The 23627-nt window shown below is 39.9% G+C and overlaps 1 protein-coding gene across 9 annotated transcripts in view; it reads left to right on the forward strand.

Annotated features, from left to right (window-relative positions):
• SYNJ1 (synaptojanin 1) overlaps positions 1-23627 on the forward strand; it is a 121683-nt gene that overhangs the window by 8592 nt on the left and 89464 nt on the right. For all 9 annotated transcript variants that reach the window (XM_039524319.1, XM_039524299.1, XM_039524309.1 and 6 more), the window contains exons 3-4: positions 20488-20574; positions 22001-22268. In XM_039524319.1, the coding sequence (XP_039380253.1) occupies positions 20488-20574; positions 22001-22268 (355 nt within the window). The remainder of the gene's footprint in view (positions 1-20487; positions 20575-22000; positions 22269-23627) is intronic.

Here is a 23627-nt window from a genome sequence, read left to right on the forward strand (position 1 = left end):
ACACTTTGCAGCTATTTAGGCGGCTTTTCTGCAGACTGTTCTTTCTTCTGTTTCCCTTGCTTGCACTGTGTGTGGAACATCTGGAGGCTTCTGTATTGGAATGGAGAGCTTTTGCTTATTCCTTCCTTGTGATTGGAGATTTGGAGCAGTAGTGCATTGCATAACTTCCCCCAAAGATAAAGAGAGCACAATTGCTGCTATTTCTGAAAAAAGTTTTTTAAAAAAATATATACATTTTGAGGAACTGCTGACATGTGGATAAGAAGAAGGCTTCAAAAGAGAATAAAAAATGAAGGGTTAGGTCTGGAATTGGATTCTAGTTCTCTTCTGTTTTCAGTTGAAGGCCAGATCCTCACCTCCAAAGCTTCAAAAGATTTTGATCCAGCAACTTTAGTGACCATCTCTATTCATGACTAGCCATGACAGCTACACTTTCCTTGGACAGAGCTGCTTGCAAAGCCCAGGACAAAGAGCTTGATAAACTTAGTCAAGGGGGTTCAACAGTAGAATGATTATCTGGAAGATCAGACTAATTGATACTCTTCATATTATGCTGCAAGATGCTTCTTTTTGACAAAGCATTTGTACCATAACCAGGATAATAATTATAGATGACTTCTAGAAATTGTATTTTCCCAATAGATGTTCCGTTAATCAGGAAGGGAAGAAGAGTAGAAAACTCCAATAGGTCTGCTAAGTAACGAATCATGCAGTTTTATTTTTGGAGGGAAGGGCTCAGATCTGTGTTGTACATTGTACAAAATATGAGGAGGAAAGATGGAGTTAGTTCTTAAATTGAGACTTAATTTCAAATGATTACGACTCAAACAAGACTATTAAAATTATTTAATCAGGACAAGTGACCTAGTGAAACAGTGATAACTCAAAGAAAATAACTTCAGATTCAAAAATCTATATCTGGCAGCTCCATTAATCCAGATTCATTGTATCTACAGTTTAGAGGGATTAAATTATAGATGCAGCCAAGAGGAAGAGAAATACTTAGTATTAATGGCTTTGCCCCTCAGACTTGAGTGGAACTATTCAGAAAGAAGAAAAATGTTTCTTTAAGGGTTGAGTTAAGTAATACAGGCAGAGTCTATGCACTGCGAAGTTATGGATGACATAAATATATTTTTTCCTTTGATTTTGATAGCTCAGTTTAAAGAGCTCATAAATCAGTTAGTTAATGGATTCTGATGTTGGTCTGCTTGAGATTGTTGCTTAAAGTTAGAATCTCTTGCTCATTTTATGTGTTTAATTCAAAATTTTGGAATATTTGCTTGAGTAAGATCCTTTGGTCCATTTAGTCTTTGCTCCTGTTTTGTCTAATGAAAAGATCTTAAAAACAGTGTTTCTCAAACTGGGATCGCCGCTTGTGTAGGGAAAGCCCCTGGCGGGCTGGGCTGGTTTGTTTACCTGCCCCATCCGCAGGTCCGGCCGATCGTGGCTCCCACTGGCCGTGGTTCACCACTGCAGGCCAATGGTAGCTGCTGGAAGCAGTGGCCAGTAAGTCTCTCGGCCCGCGCTGCTTCCAGCAGCTCCCATTGGCCCGGAGCAGCAAACTGCGGCCAATGGGAGCCGCGATTGGCCATACTTGCGGACGGGGCAGGTAAACAAACTGGCCTGGCCCGCCAGGGGCTTTCCCTAGACAAGCGGTGACCCCAGTTTGAGAAACACTGCTTAAAAACAAAAAAACAAATCAGTAATAAGTGTGGAACAGTATGTAGCTTTTGCAAATGTATTTTTTTAATTAAATAAAATGCTAATATGTGGTTGTAATTACTCTTTCCAGTTATTTGTCTTAAGGTATTCCTTACATATGTTATGGTAATTATAAGAGCTAAAAATTGTAAATATCTGATTGTAGCTTGTGCACAATCTATCCTCATATCTCCTTTAAAACTTTTATTTTTTGTGAATGCTTTTCTGTTCTTCACTGTACAATGTCTCCGCACCACTGTTTTCTCTAACTTTATACCATATACACAGTCTGCCTTTTTACTTGTACAAAGCATTTTAAATACAGGCTGTATGAAAGACACTAAAATCCAGAGGGATGGAAAATATATTGAGTTATGGCTAAACCCTCCATTCAGAAAATGATTGTTAAGGTTGTATACTGCACTTCAATCTTGCCCCTTGTGTGGATTCATTATGGTTAGGTTTGGCAGAATTCAATTTTTTTTCATAATTTTTTTTCAATTATCAATTTAAATTTTCACAGGCGTGCAAAACTATGGGGGGGGGTCAGACTAATGATTGTAGATGTTAAAGTTAAAACTTTATAACTGTTGAAACATGAATTGTCATGTCAGAATATACAAAATAAACAACATTAAATCAAGCTGAATTCTCAAACAGCATTTTTCTTACTTTGCCTATCTGTAAATTTTGATTATCATTGGTGGAAATATGTTTTCATTGGTTTGTATGTGTACCGTGAAACTGACACTTACCAATTAAAATCTAATCCCTTCCAAACCTGATTATGGTGCAGTATCACATGAGCCTGTGTTAGGTTTGAAATAAACTAACTTTTATATTGTGTTATAATTCCTTAGATACAAATGTGCATCATCTTTTAATATTTTCTTATGGTTTTTCTACTTAGTTTATATTTGTCATAATGTTTCAGTGTATCTGTATTATCTTAAATATTTGATATAAATTCCTTTTTGTTTAAGGTATGTGTTCTGACTTCATAAGCATCCATGTAATATATACTTTTCAACTAGCCATTCAAATTTGCTTCGGTACAATGCAGAGGATAAGGCATTTAACAATAAAAGTAATTTTGATGGTCTGTATGTTTCATCGTGTAATCTGACAACTAGACCAAGAAATCAAAATTGCTGAAGAGATTGTTGATTGTGATAATATAATGTAAAAAATCATGTGGTTGATCTAAATATTCACTTGTCTGATTGTGGTTTTGTTTCCACTAGAGTGGCAGTAGTTGAAAGAATTTAAATTTTCCAGATTAATGAACTGTAAACTTCAAGTGGTATTATTCAAACAGGTATCTTTTTATGCACTTGTCTCTCATGTATCTTTATTCAGAACTCAGTGTTTTTACTGGTTTTCAGTATTAAAATGTAATGGCTAGGATCTGAAAAATCTGTGGTTTTTTGTTTTGTTTTTTTGTTTGATTTTTGGTTTATTTTATTACTGCATTGAGATCTTTGCTTTTTGATTCACTCCTCCTCCCCGCAATCTTGAAATGTGTGGGCTGTTCTATCCTTTAAATGTCTCAGCAATGAATAATTATATCACCACAATGTACTGAACTATGGAAGTGAAACTAAAAATCATGCCTAATAAGTTCAAAAGTGAAGATACAAGCTATGCTCAAAATTGCTCAATCTGTTTATTTCACTCTTTTAAGCAAAGCATTAAAGATAATCTGCAGATGTATTCCTTAATTAAACCCATCCTGCTCCTATTGAAGAGGAGCAGTGTTGCCAACTCGTGACATTTTTTCCTAAGGCCTCAGTTCCTTGAGTTACTTAATTATGTGAGAACCTCAGCTGTAATTCAAAAACAAAAGTGTTTCTAGTCCTCCTAATTACAAAGACAAACTTGAAAACATAAATCCTAAAGGCTCAAAAACCTGAAGATGCACAAAATGAACCCTAAAATTATTAAAGCTCTCAAGGGTTTTTTTTGGTAGTCCGACACACAATTTTTTGAACCTTTTGAGATGGTAATACTATGAATTTTGTCATTGATTTTAAACAGTAACAGTACTTGGTCCTAAATAAACTAGATGCAAGGGTAAGAGTTACACTTTTTAAGGCTCCCAAACTATCTATCTTCAGAAAGTGGTAGCCCCTTGCTACATAAATATAATGCTGCTTACCTGATTTACTATAGACCTCTTTCATCCTCTTTGTGACAGGTTGGATCGCAGAAACCCCTTTGGGAACTGCCACCTGGTGTGCCGAGACTGCTTCTAAGCCCATTTTCCCTGGCAGCTTGGGGCTCCAGTGCCCTGCCTGGTTGGGCTAGACATGCTAGCCTGCTACAAACACAGACCCAGGTCTGAACCACGTCCCCCAAAAGCTTCAGGCTTAACTGAAAACAGCTTAAGAAGTGTTCCTGTCTCCAACCCTCAGATACCCAACTCCCAATGGGCTCCAAACCCAAAGTAAATCAGTTTTACCCTGTTTAAGCTTTATACAGGGTAAACTCAAAAATTGTTTGCCTTCTATAACACTGATAGAGGTATGCACAGCTGTTTGCACACACACACGCCCAGGTATTAATACATACTCTGGGTTAATTAATAAGTAAAGGGTGATTTTTATTAAATATAAAAAGTAGGATTGAACTGGTTCCAAGTAATAGACAGAACAAAGTGAATTACCAAGCAAAATAACATAAAACATGCAAGTCTAAACCTAATACCGTAAGAAAACTGAATACAGATAAAATCTCACTCTCAGATATTTCAATAAGCTTCTATCACAGACTGGACGCCTTCCTAGTCTGGGCACAATTCTTTCCCCTGGTACAGTCCTTGTTCCAGCTCAGGTGGTAGCTAGGGGATTTCTCATGACCACAGCCTCCTTTGTTCTGTTCCACCCACTTATATATCTTTTGCACAAGGCGGGAATCCTTTGTCCCGCTCTGGGTTCCTGTCCCTCCTTCTAAATGGAAAAGCACCAGGTTTAAGATGGATTCCAGTTCAGGTGACATGATCACGTCACTGTAAGATTTCATTACCCACTTGTGAGCACACACCTATACAGGGAGACTTAGAAGTAAACAGAGCCATCTACAGTCAATTGTCCTGGTTAATGGAAGTCATCAGGATTCCAAACCACCATTAATGGCCCACACTTTGCATAAATAAAATAGGCCCTCAGTTATTTTTCATATTTCTAGTTTCTGATCCATCCATCCATACATATAGGATGAACACACTCAGTAGATTATAAACTTTGTAATAATCACTTACAAGAGACCTTTTGCATGAAGCGTATTCCAGTTACATTATATTCACACTCATTAGCATATTTTCATAAAATCATACAACGTGCAGTGTCATACTCTCCACGTCCAACAAATTGCATGGAAATAAGTTGTGTATTTGTAAACTGCAATACAGTAATTCCTCGCTTAACGTTGTAGTTATGTTCCTGAAAAATGCGACTTTAAGCAAAATGATGTTAATCAAATCCAATTTCCCCCTAACATTAATGTAAATGCGGGGGGGGGGGGGGTTAGGTTCCAGGGAAATTTTTTTCACTAGACAAAAACATTTATATATATATATATAAATTAAACACACAGTATAAGTTTTAAACAATTTAATACTGTACACAACAATGATGATTGTGAAGCTTGGTTGAGGTGGTGAAGTCAGAGGGTGGGGTATTTCCCAGGGATGCCTTACTGCTAAATGATGAACTAGAACAGCTGAGCCCTCAAGGGTTAACACATTGTTGTTAATGTAGCCTCACAATCTACAAGGCAGCGCAAATGGAAGGAGGGGAGAAAGCATGGCAGACAGACACACATACCCTGTGTGTGTGATAGAGAGAGATGCGCATTGGCCCTTTAAGTATGCTGACTCCATTCTAAGTAGATCAGCAAGATGAGACAGCCCCTGCTGCCAGCATGCTCCCTCCATCCAGAGCCCTGTCGTGTGTCATCCCTCCCTTCCTCACCCGCCCCCCCCCCCCGTTCTATGGAAGTGGGGTAAGCAAGGGGCAGGAGCAAGGGGGAGGTGGACACCCTGCTATTAGCCCCCCTCTTTTCCTCCTTTTTCCCACTCACTCTCTCCTCCCCCCTCCCCCCCCCCCCCCCAGCAAGCAGGAGGCTCCTGGGAGCAGCTCCAAGGCAGAGGGCAGGAGTAGCACTTGGCAGTGGGTGGGAGGGACAGCTGAACTGCTGGCAATTGATTGCCTGCTGCACAGGGAACTTAAGGGAACAGGAAGCTGATAAGGGGGCTGCTGGTCCACCCTGGTTCCAAGCCCCCACCACTAGCTCCAACGGGCTGCTCTTTCTGCAAGCAGTGGACAAAACAGGTGGCTGCCAAACAACATTATGTGGGAGCATTGTGCAACTTTAAGCCTGTTCCCTAATTGATCAGCAACAAAACAATGTTAGCCGGGACGACTTTTAAGTGAGGAGTTACCATAGGCTGCTTTGTGGGCCCAGGTGCCTATCGCTTAGCACACATGATATCCAGCCCCTTGGTTCCCTGACCAGGTAGTTGTGGTAGTTCCTGATCTTTGGCCAGGAATCTTCTGGCATCCACTTGTATCTGGGCTTCAGCTCTTAAGGGGAAGTGGTAAGGGGACCCCGGCCCTCGCTCTCTAGTGTGTCCCAGCCCAAGACCATGTGTGAAGCAACTACGGCAAGGTCCTTCCAGCACAGTCGAAGTTTACTGCCCCGACTATTTCCTACGTATGTCCCTTCAGTGTGGGGTAGTCCATACAGTCTGTAGAATTATATAAACTTGTTTTGAGGTCTAGAAGGAGGTGAGGCAAACCAGTTGAAAGTCTCTGGGTGAAGATGAAAGGCAGATGAGGGTTGGAAACAGAGGTGACATGATGGTAAGGGTCTGCTATAACCCACCAAATCAGGAGAAGGAGGTGGATAAGGCATTTCTAAAACAAATAATAGAAATATCCCAAATAAGAGACCTGGTAGCGATGGGTGACTCTAACTACCCAGAAATCTGTTGGTCATAGGGTGACCAGATGTCCCGATTTTTATAGGGACAGTCCCAATTTTGGGGGCGTTTCTTATATAGGCACCTATTATCCTCCACCCCCGTCCTGATTTTTTTTTTTTTTTTACACCTACTATCTGGTCACCCTAGTTGCGTTGGGGACCCTGGAGGGCCCGCGGGCATCATGGCAACTGCGGGGGCATCCATGTGCACCCGCCTACTGGCCGCTGGACAAGCAGCCGCCGAAATGCCATCAAGAAGTGCTACCGCTGAAATCTTGCTAAATTTCGGTGGCAACGCCTCTTGATGCTGCTTCACGGTGGCATTTCAGCGGCGACTCCTCTTGACGTTGCCGCTTCACGGCAGCATTTTGGCGGCTGTTTGAGTGGCAGCCATGGTCCTCGGCGGCTAGTCGTCCAGCACCCGCCCCACAGAAAAGGTTGTGGACCACTGCCCTAGTTGGTTAGGTAATACTGCAAAACGCAAAGTCTCCGGACAACTTTTTGTGTCAGAAGAAACAGCGAGGTGTCCTTGCGGCAAAGCTTATGCCCAAATAAATCCGTTAGTATCTAAGGTGTGCCACAAGGACTCCTCGTTGCTTTTGCTGATACAGACTAACACTGCTACCACTCTGAAACTTGTATCAGAAGGTAGAGGAATAACCGGAGGCCAGTCATTTTACACTTGATTCTGGCTAACAGGGAGGAATTGGTTGCAGAACTGAACGTAGGATGCAATTTGGATGAAAATGATGGATTTCATGCTTCTAAGGAAAGGAAAATGTGAGAGCAGCAAAATAAGGACAATAAACTTTTTTTTAAGCAGATTTTAAGAAGCTCAAAGAACTGGTAGGTAAGATTCAATGGGAGAAAATCTAAGGGAAAAAAGAGTTCAGGACAGCTAGCAGTTTCTCAAAAAGACAATATTAAAGGTACAACAGCAAACTATCCTGATTCATAGGAAAGATAGGAGGAATAGTAACAGGCCAATATGGCTCCATCTGAAGCTCTTTAATGGCGGGTAAATCAAAAGGGAATCCCACAAAAATTGGAAACTGACAAATTGTTGAGGAGTACAAAAGAATAGCGCAAGTATGTAGGGACAAAATCAGAAAAGCTAACAGAGAATGAGTTGCATCCAGAAAGGGACATAAAAAGGCAATAAGAGGTTCTGTAAATACATTAGGACCAAGAGGAAAAAATAATGAACGTGTAGGTCCACTACTTAATGAGAAAAGGAACGCTAACAAAAAAAAAATCTCAAAAAGGCCGAGGTGTTTAATGTCCTTTTTGCTTCAGTCTTCACTAAAAAGGTTAATTGTGACCAGATGGTTAACACAATATTAACAAGGGGGAAGGAACACAAACCAGCACAGGGAGAGAATAGGTTAAAGTTATATGAATTCAAGTCATTAGGGCCCTGTAGCATTCACCCTAGTACTTAAGGAATTAGCTGAAGCAATCTTGGAACTGTTAGCAAGTATGTTAGAGAACCCATGGCAGGGTAATGTTCCAGAGGACTGGAGAAGGGCGAGCCTAGTACCTAGCTTTAAAAAGCAGAACAATGAGGATGTGGGGAATTATAGACCATTCAGACCTGGTTGGTAACTTGAATGATATTGGAACAAATTATTAAACAATCAATTTGTAAGTAACTAGAGGATAATAGGGTAATAAGTAATAACTAGCATGGATTTGTCAAGAACAAATAATGCCAAACCAACTTAATTTCCTTGTTTGACAGGGTTACTTTCCTAGTGGATGGGGGGAAGCAGTAGATATGATATATCTTGATTTAGTAAGATTTTAATTTGACACAGTCCCACATGACATTCTCATAAATAATCTAGGAAAATGTGGTCTAGATTAAATTACTATAAAGTGGGTGCATAACTGGGTGAAAGACCATACTCAAAGTGTAGTTATCAATGGCTTGCTGTCAAACTGGGAGGAAATGTCTAATGGGGTCCCACAGGAGCATGTCCTGGATCTGGTATGAGTCAACTTTTTTGTTAATGACGTGGATAGTGGTGTAGAAAGTATGCTTGTGTAACCTTCAAATGACACAAAGCTGGGAGGGGATTGCAAACACTTTGGAGCACAAGATTAAAATTCAAACCAACCTTGACAAATCTGAAATCAACAAGATGAAATTCAGTAAAGACAAGTGCTAAGTGCTACCCTTGGGAAGGAAAAATCAAATGCACAAATACAAAATCAGGAATAACTGGTTAGGCAGCAGTCTAGCTGAAAAGAATCTGAGGGTGATAGTGGATCACAAATTGACCAAGTCAGCAATTTGAAGCAGTTGCAAAAAAGGTAATATTCTTGGGTGTATTAACAGAAAAGTCCAAATGTAAGACATGGGAGGTAATTGTTCCACACTACTTGGTGGTGGTGAGGCCTCAGCTGGAGTATTGTCCAATTTTGGGCACCACCCTTTAAGAAAGATGTGGTCAAATTGGAGAGAGTCCAGAGGAGAGCAACAGAAATAAAAGGTTTAGAAAACCTGACCTATGAAGAAAGGTTAAAAAAACTGAGTATGTTTAGTCTTGAAAAAAGAACGAGGGGGTGCGGTAAGTCTTCAAATATGTTATAAAGAGGACAGTGATGAATTGTTCTCCATATCCACTGAAGGCAAGGACAAGAAGTAATCAGATTAATCTGCAGCATGGGAGATTTAGGTTACCTATTATGTAGCCTATAGAACTAACCTGCTTGCGCGCGTGTCTGTGTATGTCTGTGTGTGTGTGTGTGTATATGTGTGTGTGTGTGTGTGTGTGTGTGTATATATATATATATATATATACACACACTGTATTTGGTTTATTGTAATAGGTTTATCAATTTATATTTGTAAATTCTGTGAAGCCAAATTCGGGACAAAAACTTATCTTCTAATCAAACAAATTGGCGATCCTAAAACCCATACTATTAATATTATAATTAATTATTATTAATTAAATAAAATTTAACTTAATAAATTAAATTCCTATATTATTATCCACATTAATATTATTAGTACACCTTAAATCAGGCTACAGACTGATGAGTCAGCCAGGAGTCTCAAAAAGTGGGATTCCAGTCATCCTTAAACCCCTGAGAATCTTACCTAAAACATAAGTAAAAAGTTAAAGCTACAGAGAGTTGAAGAGCAAGATTGTGTGTCGTGTCTTACTCTTGAGAACGCAAAAACCTAATTTCCTGTGGCTGCGGTTTGGCAGAAAGCCCAGTATTTCCTGTTCTGTATAGTGGTTTAACTTAAAGTTTTACTTTTAAGGTCTAAAATTTAATCTTGCAAAATAAGAAGTAATAGTGTTTATTTAATGTAATACACACATTTAAGGGGCTTTGTTGAAGGTCGAAGTTGTAACGAATGGTACCAATAAAATATAAGCAGTAACATCGGGCCCAGTAACCCACACTAAGTGGTGGCGGGGAAGTTAATAAATCTATGTATTAATTACCGCCAAAAGGCTGCAGTAACTCAGAACTTGTACAGTTCTTCAGTCCCTACAACTCTCCCAGGCTACACCTCTAATCCATCTGCCTCAGTTCACCAGCTGTTTGGCATGTCCCAACCAAAAAAACCCTCTCAATCAGCTACAAGTCATTGAGGGATCAAAAAAAGGGAAACACACCACCATCCCTCTATCATTTACTTAAAACGTATTAAACTAGGTGTAATACTGGTTTAGGGTATTGTTTCCTCTTGTTTCTGTAAAGAAACGCCTTCAGTTACAAAGTAAAACAGCAAAGGGTTCATTATAGTTTATTACATAAGCTAGTAAAGTGTTAAAATTCCAACAAGTTCTATGTTACGTGTTAAGGTAAGTAAAGTAAGGGCAAAAGTAAAGTCTGTTAAAGTTACCAGCAGTATGGCTTTAAAAAACTTTGCCAAAAAATACATTAAAAAAAATAAAAAAGGTTTAGAACAGCTAAAAAATAGCTGTTGATAAAAATAATCTCTAAGCATCGTAACCCATGGGGTTTTGTAAGTAATGTATTTAATGTAAAAACAAAGTGCAAAAAATAAAGGCTAAACTGGTTTAAAAAAAAAGCTGTTAAATGTCTGCTCGTAGCTTGTAGTTCGCTTAAAAAAAATTAAAAAAATTTAAGTAACTCAAAAAAGCCCAGCAAACTTTAAATGCCAGCTTAAAATCGCTGGATGGCTATAAATCAAACTGTGGTCGGCTTTTAAAAAAAATAAAAAATTTAAAAATAAAAAATGGTTCCCATCCCTATTGGCATGGTGGAACTGACCAAATTAAATAAATAAATAAATAAATCTGCAGGGCCAGTTACTGAAAGTAGGGCAAAAAAATTAGCTCAGGCTAAAACAGTATCTTTAAAAGCAAAATTAAAAAATTAATCAAAAAAAAAAAGTTTGCAGTGCAAAAGCTACCAGCAGTCTGCAAATAATAATTAAAAAAAAAAGTCTCAAGGTGGCACCACAAAAGGTAAAATTAACTAGTAATGTAAAAAATAAAGTAAACAAACGGGGGAAAAAATCCTCTCCTCTGTTAGTGTCTACCCCAATAGTAAAAACAAAGTGCCTTTAAAAAATGTAATTGTTCAAAAACTAAAAAATGTGGAGTCACAAGTGATATGGGTAGCTAGTGCTTGTAATGTAGGATACAACAACAAAAAATACTACAACCAAAAAAATGCATTGGCATATAAATAAATAAATAACAGCCCCTTTTGTGTTAACACTTACTGGCATTTGGGCAACCATCCACATTACCTAGGTCCCTAAAATTTCATAAACCCTTTAAGCCCCCTTGGTGAATGCTGGTATCATCTGGTGTACCGGTAAAACACCCTACTACACCAGATCTTAACAAACAAACAAAAAATGTCCTGTGTCAGTGTAAAAATGCCTTAAGTGTAAAACGTAAAGGTTTTATAAAAAGTAACCCTGCTCATCCAAAACTATCTCCACTGCAATACTTCAAAACCTACAAACTAATACCACTGTAAAAATTAAGAAACCCCCAGGGTTAAGCCAAGGTGTTCCTAAATTCCCTAGGTACCAGCATTGGCAAAATATCCCTAACCCACGTAGTAACCCTGGACCTTGGAGTGGGCATGCCCCTCGACAGGGTTATGCATTTAAATCCCCATATGGGGGCCCAAAACCGTGTTCCTTTCTTTTCAAATGCCGCACAAAACAATTCACGCCTGCAAAAACCCAAGTCAATAATAAAAACTCAGTTGTAATAATGTTTAAGCAAATGCTTAAGTCTCAACAATAAAATATTCAAAAACTCCAAGCCCATGTAAATAAACTAATAAAAAAAAGGCTAAGGGCCTGGCACCCTCAAACCATCCGGTGGCCTCCATTAACCCATTTCCTTTTCTCTGATAAACAGCCTCCAAAAAAACCGAACCCTGTACATTTGTCTGCATACTCTACAAATTACTCGGCATAACACCAATAGGCCCCAAGTACAGTCATATCCCCATTTAAGCAAAAATGCAAGCAAAAAGCCCACAGCATCTGCAGTGGTAGGGGGCCACCACAAAAAAATTATTATAAATAGTGTGAGAGCAATTAGTATTATCCCTGTCAAAAATCCTGAATCCTCGTCTCTGTCATCAGGGTGTACAAAAACACTTGCAACTTTTGCAAGTAATCAGGTTGTTACCACACTTCCTATACCCATTAAAGTACAAATAGGTCACCTAAAAATGTTTATACCTTTGTGTTAATAAAATTAGCAAACCCAGAAAATTATCTATTTAAAAACTAATTTCCTATACAAACAAAAATGTTGGTAACCAATTGTTGTCTTACTGTAAAATAGGCAAAAAATAACTCAACAATAATCATACCTAAGTGTGGCATAGTATCTCCAGTAAAGAACTCTCAACCTAAGGCGTATAATTTAAACAAAATAGTAGCTAATCATGCAAACCAACCTACGTTATGGGCATTGCTTTGCAAGCATGTAAATGCCTTTGCTAAACGCAAACAAGTGTAAATGTATGGCAGTCACTGTTTTTTTAAACAACAATAATCAGCCTAAAAACAATATTCTTACCCAAAACAGGCAAACCCATACATTTAAAAAAAAAACCTATCAAGTCTTTATTAACATAGGAATAAAGACTTGTAAATGTACTTCCACTGACAATTCACCTATTTGACCTGTAAAAAAAACCAAATGGTTCTTGGCGTGTCTCAATTAATTATAAACATCTAAATCAGGTCATACCCACTTCTGCCCCTACAGTGGCCAAAATGCCAAATCTAATCAAGTCCTTTAATCCAAAGGCTGTGTGGTTTACTGTCCTTAACATCAGTAAACAGCTTTTAAACATTATCATTGGCACACATTTCACAGTACCGTTTTGCATTTAGTTTCTAAAAAGTCCAATATTCCCAAACACATCTACTGCAGAGGTATAAAAATTCTCCAGCTTTATTCCATGCGCAAATAAGGCAGGTACTGTTGCAATTTTCTAGACCAACTGTTTCATTTCAATATGTAAATAACCTGTGTTTAGCAACACAGACCAAAAAAAAAAAAAATCTAAAAAAGCTTAAGCTCCTACAAATCCTAAAAAAGGCAGGGTTAAAGTGCAATCTGGCCAAGTCACAGCTAATGGCCAACTGTGCCTCTTTCTGGGGTCTCACCCTAACAAAATGGGGTAGAACCCCAGCACAACAAAAAATAAATGCAATCCAAACATTGCCTTTACCACAAAACCCTTTAAGATCCTTTTTGGGTTTAACTGAGTACCACAAAAATTTCATTCCCAATTTTGCTTCCATTGAAGGTCCCTTAAACCAACTATTAAAAAAAAGAAAAAAAAGTATCCAATAAAATTTACTAAGCAACACACAAAAGCAGTATCCCACCTAAAACAGGCCATTGTCAAGGCTCCGGTGTTAATCACTCCAAATCCTAAAATACCCTATTATCTAAAGTTAGCAGTAAGCGTTAATGTGTTAGCGGCTGTGGCTTCACCAATAAAGGCGCAAAAAAATCAGATCTGTGTCTTGTGCCTCAAGTTTAATGTAATCAATTAAACTTACGTATAACAATTATAAAAAGTACCTGTTGGCAACCAGTTGGACCATACAACACCTTTCTTTTCTAATTGGTCTCAGCCCAATCATATTACACTCATCGCACGCTCCCCTTCAGTTCTTACTGTCCAATAGGGTAAAAAATGGGCAAGTCTCAAATGCTCGCCTAGCCCACTGGGCATTACTGCTGCCAAAAATATATATATAAATATATTGCAGTAAACCTATTAAAACACCATCTTTGTTACTAACTGCTCTACTATATCAAGGGAAGCCACACGTGTCCCAATCTTAATCAATTAAATCTAACAAAAAAAAATCTCCAACCATTAATCCAAAAAACAGTTTCTGTTAATAGGTATCATTTCTTTGTTAATGGTTCTAGTCATTGCCATCAAGGTAAACCTCATACCAAATTTAATAAATGCAAAAATCAAATAAAAACATAGTAAAAGTAATCCTAAAGATTTCCAAAACAACAAAAAAGGGTCGCTAACAGTAAATCCTTTGTACAAAAAATATGTGCCATTAAAATCTCAGGTGTATAAAGGTCCTTAAATGGCTTTGCAGGTTAACTTTGTAGGTCCTTTGCCAAGAACTCAGAGGTAACCAATATCTAGTGATCAATCCTTTTTCAAAGTGGGTAAAGGCATTTCCTCTTAAGGCCAATACTGCAAAAGCCACTGCCAAGTTCCTAATAAAGCAAGTCTTCTCTCAATAAAAAAATCCCTGCGAAGGTAAAATCAAACCAAAAATCACATTTAATTGAAGAGTTCTTTAGGAACTATAAATTAATAAAAGTCCTGCAAAAACTACACATCTCATACAAACCACGATCATTTAAAATGGTAAAACAAACCAATCAAACAATAAAAATAATGTTAAAAAAACTGGTTAATGTAACTAAAACACTTTCATGCCTCTAATTTTAATGGCATTAAAAACAACACTGGCTGCATCGACTAATAAAACTCCCTTTAAATTAATAACAGGCCAACCAATGCAATTACCAAAACATTTAATTTGGCACACCAGTGGCACACAATTAAAAACAAATAAAAAAAAATACCTACCTGCAAAAACATTTAAATTAAATCCACTTGCAGGTAGCAGCCAAATTGAAAAATCCAAACAAAAGGCAAAGGCTTACTTTAACAAAAACAACAACAACAAAAAACACAAAAAAAATCTTAAGTTAAAAAAACAAATAGTGTTGTTGTATAAATCACCGAAACATGGGCTGTGTAACCAATAAATCGAACCCTTCCGAATCATCGATTAAACTCAGTTCAGCAGTGTATAAAATTAAAATAACAAAAGGCAAGTGTAATAAAAACAAAATCTATTATACTAATCAGCAGTTTCCTCCTCAAAACGTAAGTAAACCAGCATCCAACAAAATAGCAAAAACTAAAGCCCAGCAAATTGCAACCATAAAATAAACATTAATATTTCTAATTTACTACGTTATCGTTGCTCTAAGGGTAAAACTAAGCCAAAATCACAAATTTAAAACTAAACTGTTACAGCCCCATAAAACCAAACAACATGGTCATGCTCAATTGCCAGAGCACGTAAAACAAAACATACCTACACAAAAAAAAGCAATTTACTGTTTATAATATGCATAACATAACCCAACTGTTCAATAAAACCCAATGTAAAATTAACCAGCTAATCATTTTAAACAATAATCAGCACAAAGATCAACATTTTAAAAAAGATATGTTCTGCATATGAAAAATGTCATAAATGCAATCACTAATGTATTACAATCCTTAAAATTAAAAAAGGTTCCTAACTTAATTAAAAATAAGCAACTATTAAGTTGGTACTGTCCCCAGGTGTTTTTCAAAGGCTAAAAAAAAAACCCCTAATTCACATGTTTAAATTCATGCCAGCATTTGGTAGTGGGTGCTATAAAAAAAATAAAATCTGTAACACCTCACTCCAACCAAAACAGTTGTTCAAAAAAAAAATATGTATAATGGCACAATCTTTGTATGTCTCATGTACGGTCTTGTTACCAGTATTTAATCCAAACAAAAATGTGTACAGGCAATTGGCTGCTGTCCATTCTATAGGTCACCCCCAAAACAACATCTATAAAAAAACGCATTAATGCACCTCCCCTGGTGGTCTGTCACATTCCAACTCAAACTTAAAAAGTGCCACAAATGTTGCTCTATTAAAAAAAAAAAAAAAAAAAAAAAAAGCCTCAGTACATCTGTAGGTGTAATGTGTTTAAAACAAACACTGTTCTGTGTAAACTACCAAAAAAAAAAAGGTACAAAATTCATCATAGTCATGCCTGGTAAGGCTAACCAAATAAAAAAACTCCAATAAAAAGGGTAACCTATGCTAAAAATAACCAATTGTGCGTGGTTACCAACCAAAAGGTATCAATATAGTCCCTTAAACTCCTGTTACAAAACCAAATTTTTGTTTTACTCCAAAGCAACCTACTTTAATAAAAGATTATTTCACCTATTCCCACTTTTAAAAACATTACTATTATTTAGTCTAACCCAGCTTATCTTTATAAAAATGGGGTTAAAACAGTCCCCATAAATACTTAACCACCTACATCCTACCTGTGTGACAGGGTTCATTGGTGCAAACCACCCTGCCAAAGGGGAGCATATAGCCTATAGAACTAACCTGCTTGCTTGCGCATATGCATATATATATATATATATATATATATATATATATATATATATATATATATATATATATATATATATATATATATATATATATATATATAATTTTCTTATTGTTTAAGTATTTGGTTGATTGTAATAGGTTTATAAATTTATATTAAAGTAAGTTTGGCTGTAATGCAAAAGGCCCACAGGCTATATCAGGGGTCGGCAACCTTTCAGAAGTGCTGTGCCGAGTCTTCATTTATTCACTCTAATTTAAGGATTCGCGTGCCGGTAATACATTTTAATGTTTTTTAGAAGCTCTCTCTCTACAAGTCTATATATTATATAACTAAACTAGTGTTTTATTGTAAAATAAACAAGGTTTTCAAAATGTTTAAGAAGCTTCATTTAAAATTAAATTAAAATGTTGATCTTACGCCACTGGCCCGCTCAGCCCGCTGCTGGTCTGGGGTTCTGTTCACCTAGGCCAGCAGCAGGCTGAGTGGGGCCTGCGGCTGGGACCCCAGCTGGCAAGGGTCCGGCAGCCAGAACCCAGACCGGCAGCAGACTGTGCAGGGCTAGCAGCCGAGACCCTCAGGGCTTCCATCCGCCGGCTCCTGCCAGCCGGGATCCCGTCTGCTGGACCCACTCAGCCCACTGCCGGTCTGGGGTCCCGGCCCTGCCCACATACAGTGGGTACCTACCTTCTCCCTGGTTCTGGCCCGTTCTCTTCCTCTCTCTGCACTGAGCTAAGGATGGGAGTGGACTGAACACAGGGCTGGGGGTGAAGGTCTGGCCAGGAGCTAGAATGAGGGATGGGGCTCAGGGTTGGGGCAGGAGGTTTGGGTGTGGGGGCAGTTACCTGGGCAGCTCCCATTTGGTGTGAGGGGTGCAGGTGGGAATGTGAGTGGGGGTGCAGGAGCTCCCGTTTGGTGCTCGGGATGGGGATGTGCGGGGTGCATGGGATGTGGGGGGGCTGGGGATGTGGGGGGGTGCCAGAGTCAGGGCTGGGGTCATGGGTGTGTGTGTGAAGGAGTCAACAGAGGGCTGGGTAGTACAGGGCTCAGGACAGGGGACTGGGGTGTGTGTGGGGGTGCAGGGCTCAGGGCAGAGGGCTTGGTGTGTGTGTGGGGGGTTCAGGGCAGAGGGCTGGGTGACTGCCCCCACAGAACCCCCAACCCCACCCCCTGCTCCTTGTCCCGACTACCTCCTCCTGGGACCCTACCCCCTATCTAAGCCTCCCTGCCCCTTGTCCCCTGACTGCCCCCTAGGACCCTACCCCCTACCTGTCCCCTGACTGCCCCAACCCTTATCCACACCCTCGCACCCAGACAGAACGCCCTGGACTCCCATGCCTATCTAACTGCTCCCCGCCCCCTGACTGGACCCATACAACCCCCCCCCCCGCTCCCTGCCTGCCCCAACCCCTCTCCACACCCCTGCCTCCTGATAGCCCCCCCAGAACTCCCAACTCATCCAACCCCCAGCTCCTTGTCTCCTGACCACCCTCCAGAGACCCTCCCACCCTAACTGCCCCCATGACCCTCCTTGCTCCCTGTCCCCTGACTGCCCTGACCCCTATCCCCCCCCCCCCCCCGAACAGCCCCCGGACTCCCAAGCCCCAACCAACCGCCCCTGCTCCTGACTGCCCCCTCCAGAGACCCCCACCCCTAACCACCCTCTCTGGGATCCCCCCCACCCGGCTCCCTGTCCCTTGACTCCCCCCAGACCCCTTACTATGAGGCTCCCTGCTCATCTGGAGCCCTATCGCTGCCACTCGCGCGCACAGCCCCACCCTACCCCTCAGAGCGCTGTGTGCGAGGCAGCAGGGCTCCAGATGAGCGGGGAGCGTCTTTCCCTCCCCATGGAGCCAAACGCTGCCCCGCGGGAATGCGCAGCCCCGGCCCCCAGAGCGCTGCGCACATGGCGGCAGGGCTCCAGGGGAAGGGGGGGAAGGCGGAGGAGGGGCCAACGGCTTGCTGCGCTCGGCTGGACGCTCCGGCCCAGGAGCGCGGACCCTGCGGCTTGCCGCATCAGCAGGACTTTTAATGGCATGCTGAGTCCCAGCAGGCAGCCGCGCGCCATTAAAAACGGCTCACGTGCCATCTTTGGCACGCGTGCCATAGGTTGCCGATCCCTGGGCTATATCCTGTATGTTAAGCTAAGGAAAAGTTAGCATGTCTATATTAAAACTTTTTACTCAAAAAGCAAAGTTAACCTGTAGCTTGTTACCTAAATAAATAAGTACTTATGCCTATGTCTATAACCTTTTATCTAAACCAATAAACAATAAAGTATGGCATTGGGTTTTTTTCAGTGTTGTATCCACAAACTTAACAGGTACATCACAAAAAAACTTATGTGCGTATGTACATGTCATCAATTCCGCACATACATACTAACCTATAAAGTAAGTGTACCCTAACATTTTGTGAGTAAGAAATACAATTTGGGCATAAAAAAAAAATTCCGTCACTTGTGCCCTATAAAAAAGGTAACCCACCTCGCTAAAGCACTCCGCTCTATCATTCTCACTTACATTTTATTTCTACTCTATCTATTGTATCTATTTGCAATAATTACTAGTATTAGTAGGCTATACTTGTTCTTCTTAAACTTTGTTTCAAAAAAATTAGGCTAAGCTTGGTTTCCCTAAGATTTATTCTTAGTTTTGTTTATTAGGTTTTAATTTTAAGTTTGTTAGTCAAGTAAACCCTAATTTAGTTTTAATAGCTTTTAGCATTAAATTTTTCTAAGCACTGCATCCCTCACTCAAAAATTAAAAAACCTAAACTGCAAGGCTGGTCCTCTCTCTCTTACCACCAGGTTATCAAAAATGGGTGTAAGTATATTAACCAAAACTTTGTTGCATATAATACTATATTAGCATATGTATCTTTTAAATAGCAGTAATGCAGTTGTAACTTTGTAACTCTAAATATTTTACCATTTACTTACTATTATTAATTTTAATCAAAAGTCTTTAAGACTCTATCTGTGTCAGTGGAAGCTTCCTGTCATACCCCCAAGGGTCCTTTGTAAATTCTGTAAAGCCTAATTTGAAACAAAAACATTTATCTTCTAATCAAACAAATTAACAAGCCTAAAACTCATACTATTAATATTAGTAATTATTACTATTATTAATAAAATAAAATAAATTAAATTCCCATATTATCCAAATTAATATTATTAGTACGCTCTAAATCAGGCTACAATTAGGAAAAAAATTCTAACTACAGTTAAGTACTGGAATAGCTTATCAAGGGAGGTTGTGGAATCCCTGTCATTGGAGATTTTAAAAGAACAGGTTAGACATCTGTCAGAGATGGTGTAGGTATACTTTGTCCTGTCTCGGGGTGGGGGGAGAGCAGGGAAAGGGACTGGACTAGATGACTTCTCAAGGTCCCTTCCATCCCTTCGTTTCTGTGAGTCTATGATTATGCAGTTGAGTTGAAACTTCTTAAGGATGTGACTGCTGCTTCGATGGCAGCGAAGTGACAGTGGTGTATTTGTCAAGAAATGTGTTGTCTTGAGTCTACTGACCTGTGTTTTCTGCCACTGGTGCTAGTTCTGTTTCTTCCTGCTTTTTCCATTGTAGGTCATCAGAAAACAGAAGCAATTTGTCTAGGTGATAAGATGGGAAAGGGTGCTTTGGTCTGGTGCTTGAGTAACAGCAGTAACTGAAAGACTGTAGTACTTCACTAAGTCTATTTTTATCCCCCTTTTGTGTCTTGGTTCAAGGTTGACTTTTCTATAAGTAAGTCTTAACATTTGGCAGTGTTCACTGTTTTAAGCACTGACTTGCTAAAGCTTAGCAAAGATAGGAGGCATGTTGTTCATCTTCACATAGCAACACAAGTAAAATCTATTGTAATCCCCAGAAGACAGAGTGGCTACTATTTTAAAATGTCACTAATGCTGCTAGGAGTCCTTAGGAATAGTGACATAATTGAATGAATGTTGTAACTTTCTAAGAGCTTCAGATACCTTAAGCATTATTGTTGTATTTTCTTAAATTTCTAGTTCAGAGTGGAACTATTTTCAGAGCTACACTGTTAAGTCAAAAGGGTTTTTTTTAGAATAGTGACTTTATCTTCTTTTTTTTTATAGCATCTGCAGAGAAAGAGGCAATCAAGAGCACATACTCCAAAGTAATGGATGCATATGGACTTTTAGGTGTATTAAGGTTAAATCTGGGTGAGTTTAAAAAAAAATGAAAAAGGTGACTATTTATTAATTGGAGAGAGCCTCTCTGTCCGTGTAAGAAACCTCAGCCTAACATCATCTTCAGGACAAGGATTATACTTCCTTTAGTGTTTGTACTGTGCCTAGCATATTGTGAGTATTACCACAAACAAAGAGTAAACACAAATAACTTCCACTTTCACAACCCCTCTTGCTTTCAATAATACACTCCCCGTGTTTGCAATCCCTTAGGAGAAGTTGAGAGCTCACAAATTAGGGGTGCATGTGTATACTTGTTCAAGAAGTGAACACCAATATCTTCCAAGATCACCCACCCAGCAAGGTTCACTGTACTGCCTCTGAATTCGATTTTCACTGTTTAATGAACAAAGTTAATGTTTAACCCAAAACTAGATGTAGTATATAGTTGTTTTATGACTTGTAAAATTATCGTATTGCTATGTCAAAATATTCATGCAAAATAGAATACCAAAAGGAATTGCCTTGGTTAAAAATTAAGAGTACCGTATATACTCGATCATAAGCCGGGTAATTTATAAGCTGACCCCCACAAGATGGATAAGTAAAAAATGGAAAATTTTTATAACCTGTTCATAAGCCGACCCTCTAATTCAGGGGTCAGCAGACTTTGGCTCCCGGGCCATCAGGATGAGCCACTGGCGGGCTGAGATGATTTGTTTACCTCGAGCGTCTGCAGGCATGGAGGTAAACTTAAGTAAACAAAGTGTCCTGGTGCACCAGCTGCTTAAAACTGACAGGCCGGGACAGCAACTGGTGGGGGAATTTTTTTGGGGGGGAGAAGCTAGGAGTCAGGGGAGTAACCCCTGTGACCACCCCCCACATTACCCTAGCCCGGGACCCCCACACGCTCCCTATCCCACCCCACCTTATCTAGGATGTGCCAGGGGAGGATGTCTCTGACCTGGCTGGAGCTGCTCTGGCAGGCTGGGCGGCATGGCTACAGCTTGTTCTGGCGGGCTGGGCCGGGCAGCGCGGCCACAGCTTGCCAGTCCTGGAGCTGCAGCTGCTTTGGAGGCTGTGGGGACAGCAGCGTGGCCAGAAGAGGACAGACTCTGGTCCCACCTCTTCCCTTCTGGCTCTGCTGGCTGTGCTGCCTCTCCTTGCTCCCTCTGTTGCGGGGAGGGGCTGTGTCCCACCTCTCCTTCTCTATACCCGTTCATAAGCCGACCCCCTTCTCTGGTGCTTCCCTTTTTTACTAAAAAAATTTGGCTTATGAACGAGTATATACGGTAAGTACATTTTCCAGATCTGTAGAACTAAGCTTGGTGGATGTAACCATTGGCTTTATTGAAATGGCAAATTGGGTTTAGGCTGAAAATCACTGATGATCTCGCTTGTTATTTTTAAAATATTTGTAATCAGAATTCATCACTCAACTATATTTCTGGTTTTACAGGAGACACTTTGTTACATTATCTGGTTCTAGTCACAGGATGTATGTCTGTGGGAAAGATTCAAGAATCTGAAGTTTTTCGGGTTACTTCCACTGAATTCATATCATTACGAAGTGACCCTTCAGATGAAGATCGTATTTCAGAAGTGCGCAAAGTTTTGAACTCAGGAAATTTTTATTTTGCATGGTCTGCTACTGGGGTCAGTTTAGATCTTAGTCTTAATGCTCACCGTAGCATGCAAGAACACACCACTGACAATAGATTTTTCTGGTGAGTTGATAATACATTTTGCCAGGCCTGATATAATGTAATGCGTGTACGTATTGATCTATGGCAAGTTTTGATCATTGACTCTGTCCTGCAAATCTTGATTGTTAAAATTGCACTCATGTATAATTCCATGTTATTTTATTTCAGACTACTATAAAAGTGAGTTTGAACATTTTCTATAACAACAATCAGACATAGTTCGGGGTGTCATCTTCACTAAAAGATCAAGTTGTGAAAACAGACAATACTGTACTTTGATCAAAATGCTTGTCACAACAGTGTAACCTTTTGCTTTTTGTGTTGCCTGAAGAAACTGATTGAACCTCTGTAAAATGTATCATTGCTTTTCTATAGAAAACTGGTATTGGATGGGAGATTCCAAAGGGCATTTCTTACTTCTGAGCACTGTTGTTTCTAAGAGCTTGTCTACACGGGTACTTTAAAGCGCTGCAACTTTCTTTCTCAGGGGTGTGAAAAAACACCCCGCTGAGCCCAGCAAGTTTCAGCACTGTAATGTGCCACTGTAGATCGTGCACCAGCGCTGGGCACTATGCCCCTCATGGAGGTGGGGTTTTTTGAGTGCTGGGCGGGCGCTCTCCCAGCACCGCGACCATACAAGCCATGTTAAAGCACTGCCGGGGCAGCGCTTTAACTGTTTGGAAACTACATGTTACTTTCACTCTGTTTGCAGCTCCTTATTACACAGTTTACTACATTGTGTTCTTCCTTGTAGAAAGTAGTTTTAAATAAAATGTATGTGGCTTTTTTTATATATGTAATTCTTGATAAAACAAGTACTACTGCTTTTGTTTCTACTGAGACTGCAAACAAATGGGTCAGTTAGTGCCAATGGTGAGAAATATGGACAGTATTACAACTCTTAAGAGTAAATCTTAGAACTTTTGAAGGTTAGTATACTTGTTCTTATGATTCTTAGGTGAGGTTCTGCTCCAGTTTCTCTTCTCCCCTGCCTTTAGCCTGCCTTCCTTCCATTTTCTCATGCTTAGCGAATATAGGTAACCCTCCTACAACCCAATAGATACAGGCATCTATATAAGACAAAACTACTGAAAGACTCAACACTGCCCCATTGATGTACAGGCACACTAGAAGAGGTGAAAAGCTACTTGTTTCTCACCTGCTATAACTTTTCCACTGACATGGCACCTTGAGCCTAGAGCAGCTCTGGTTTTGTGCCAGTTCTGTCCTACCCTTCGTGGGAAGTGGAGATAGAGGAATGACAAAGTAGAGCTGTAGTATGAGGTCAGGCATACAAAACAAGGGTGTGTGTGTGTGTGTGGGGGGGGATTCTGGGCTTTGAGGAGATGGGTCAGTTCAGGAATGTCTCCACACACAAAT

This window comes from Mauremys reevesii, linkage group 1 (genome assembly GCF_016161935.1).
Source record: "Mauremys reevesii isolate NIE-2019 linkage group 1, ASM1616193v1, whole genome shotgun sequence".
NCBI lineage: Eukaryota > Metazoa > Chordata > Testudines > Geoemydidae > Mauremys > Mauremys reevesii.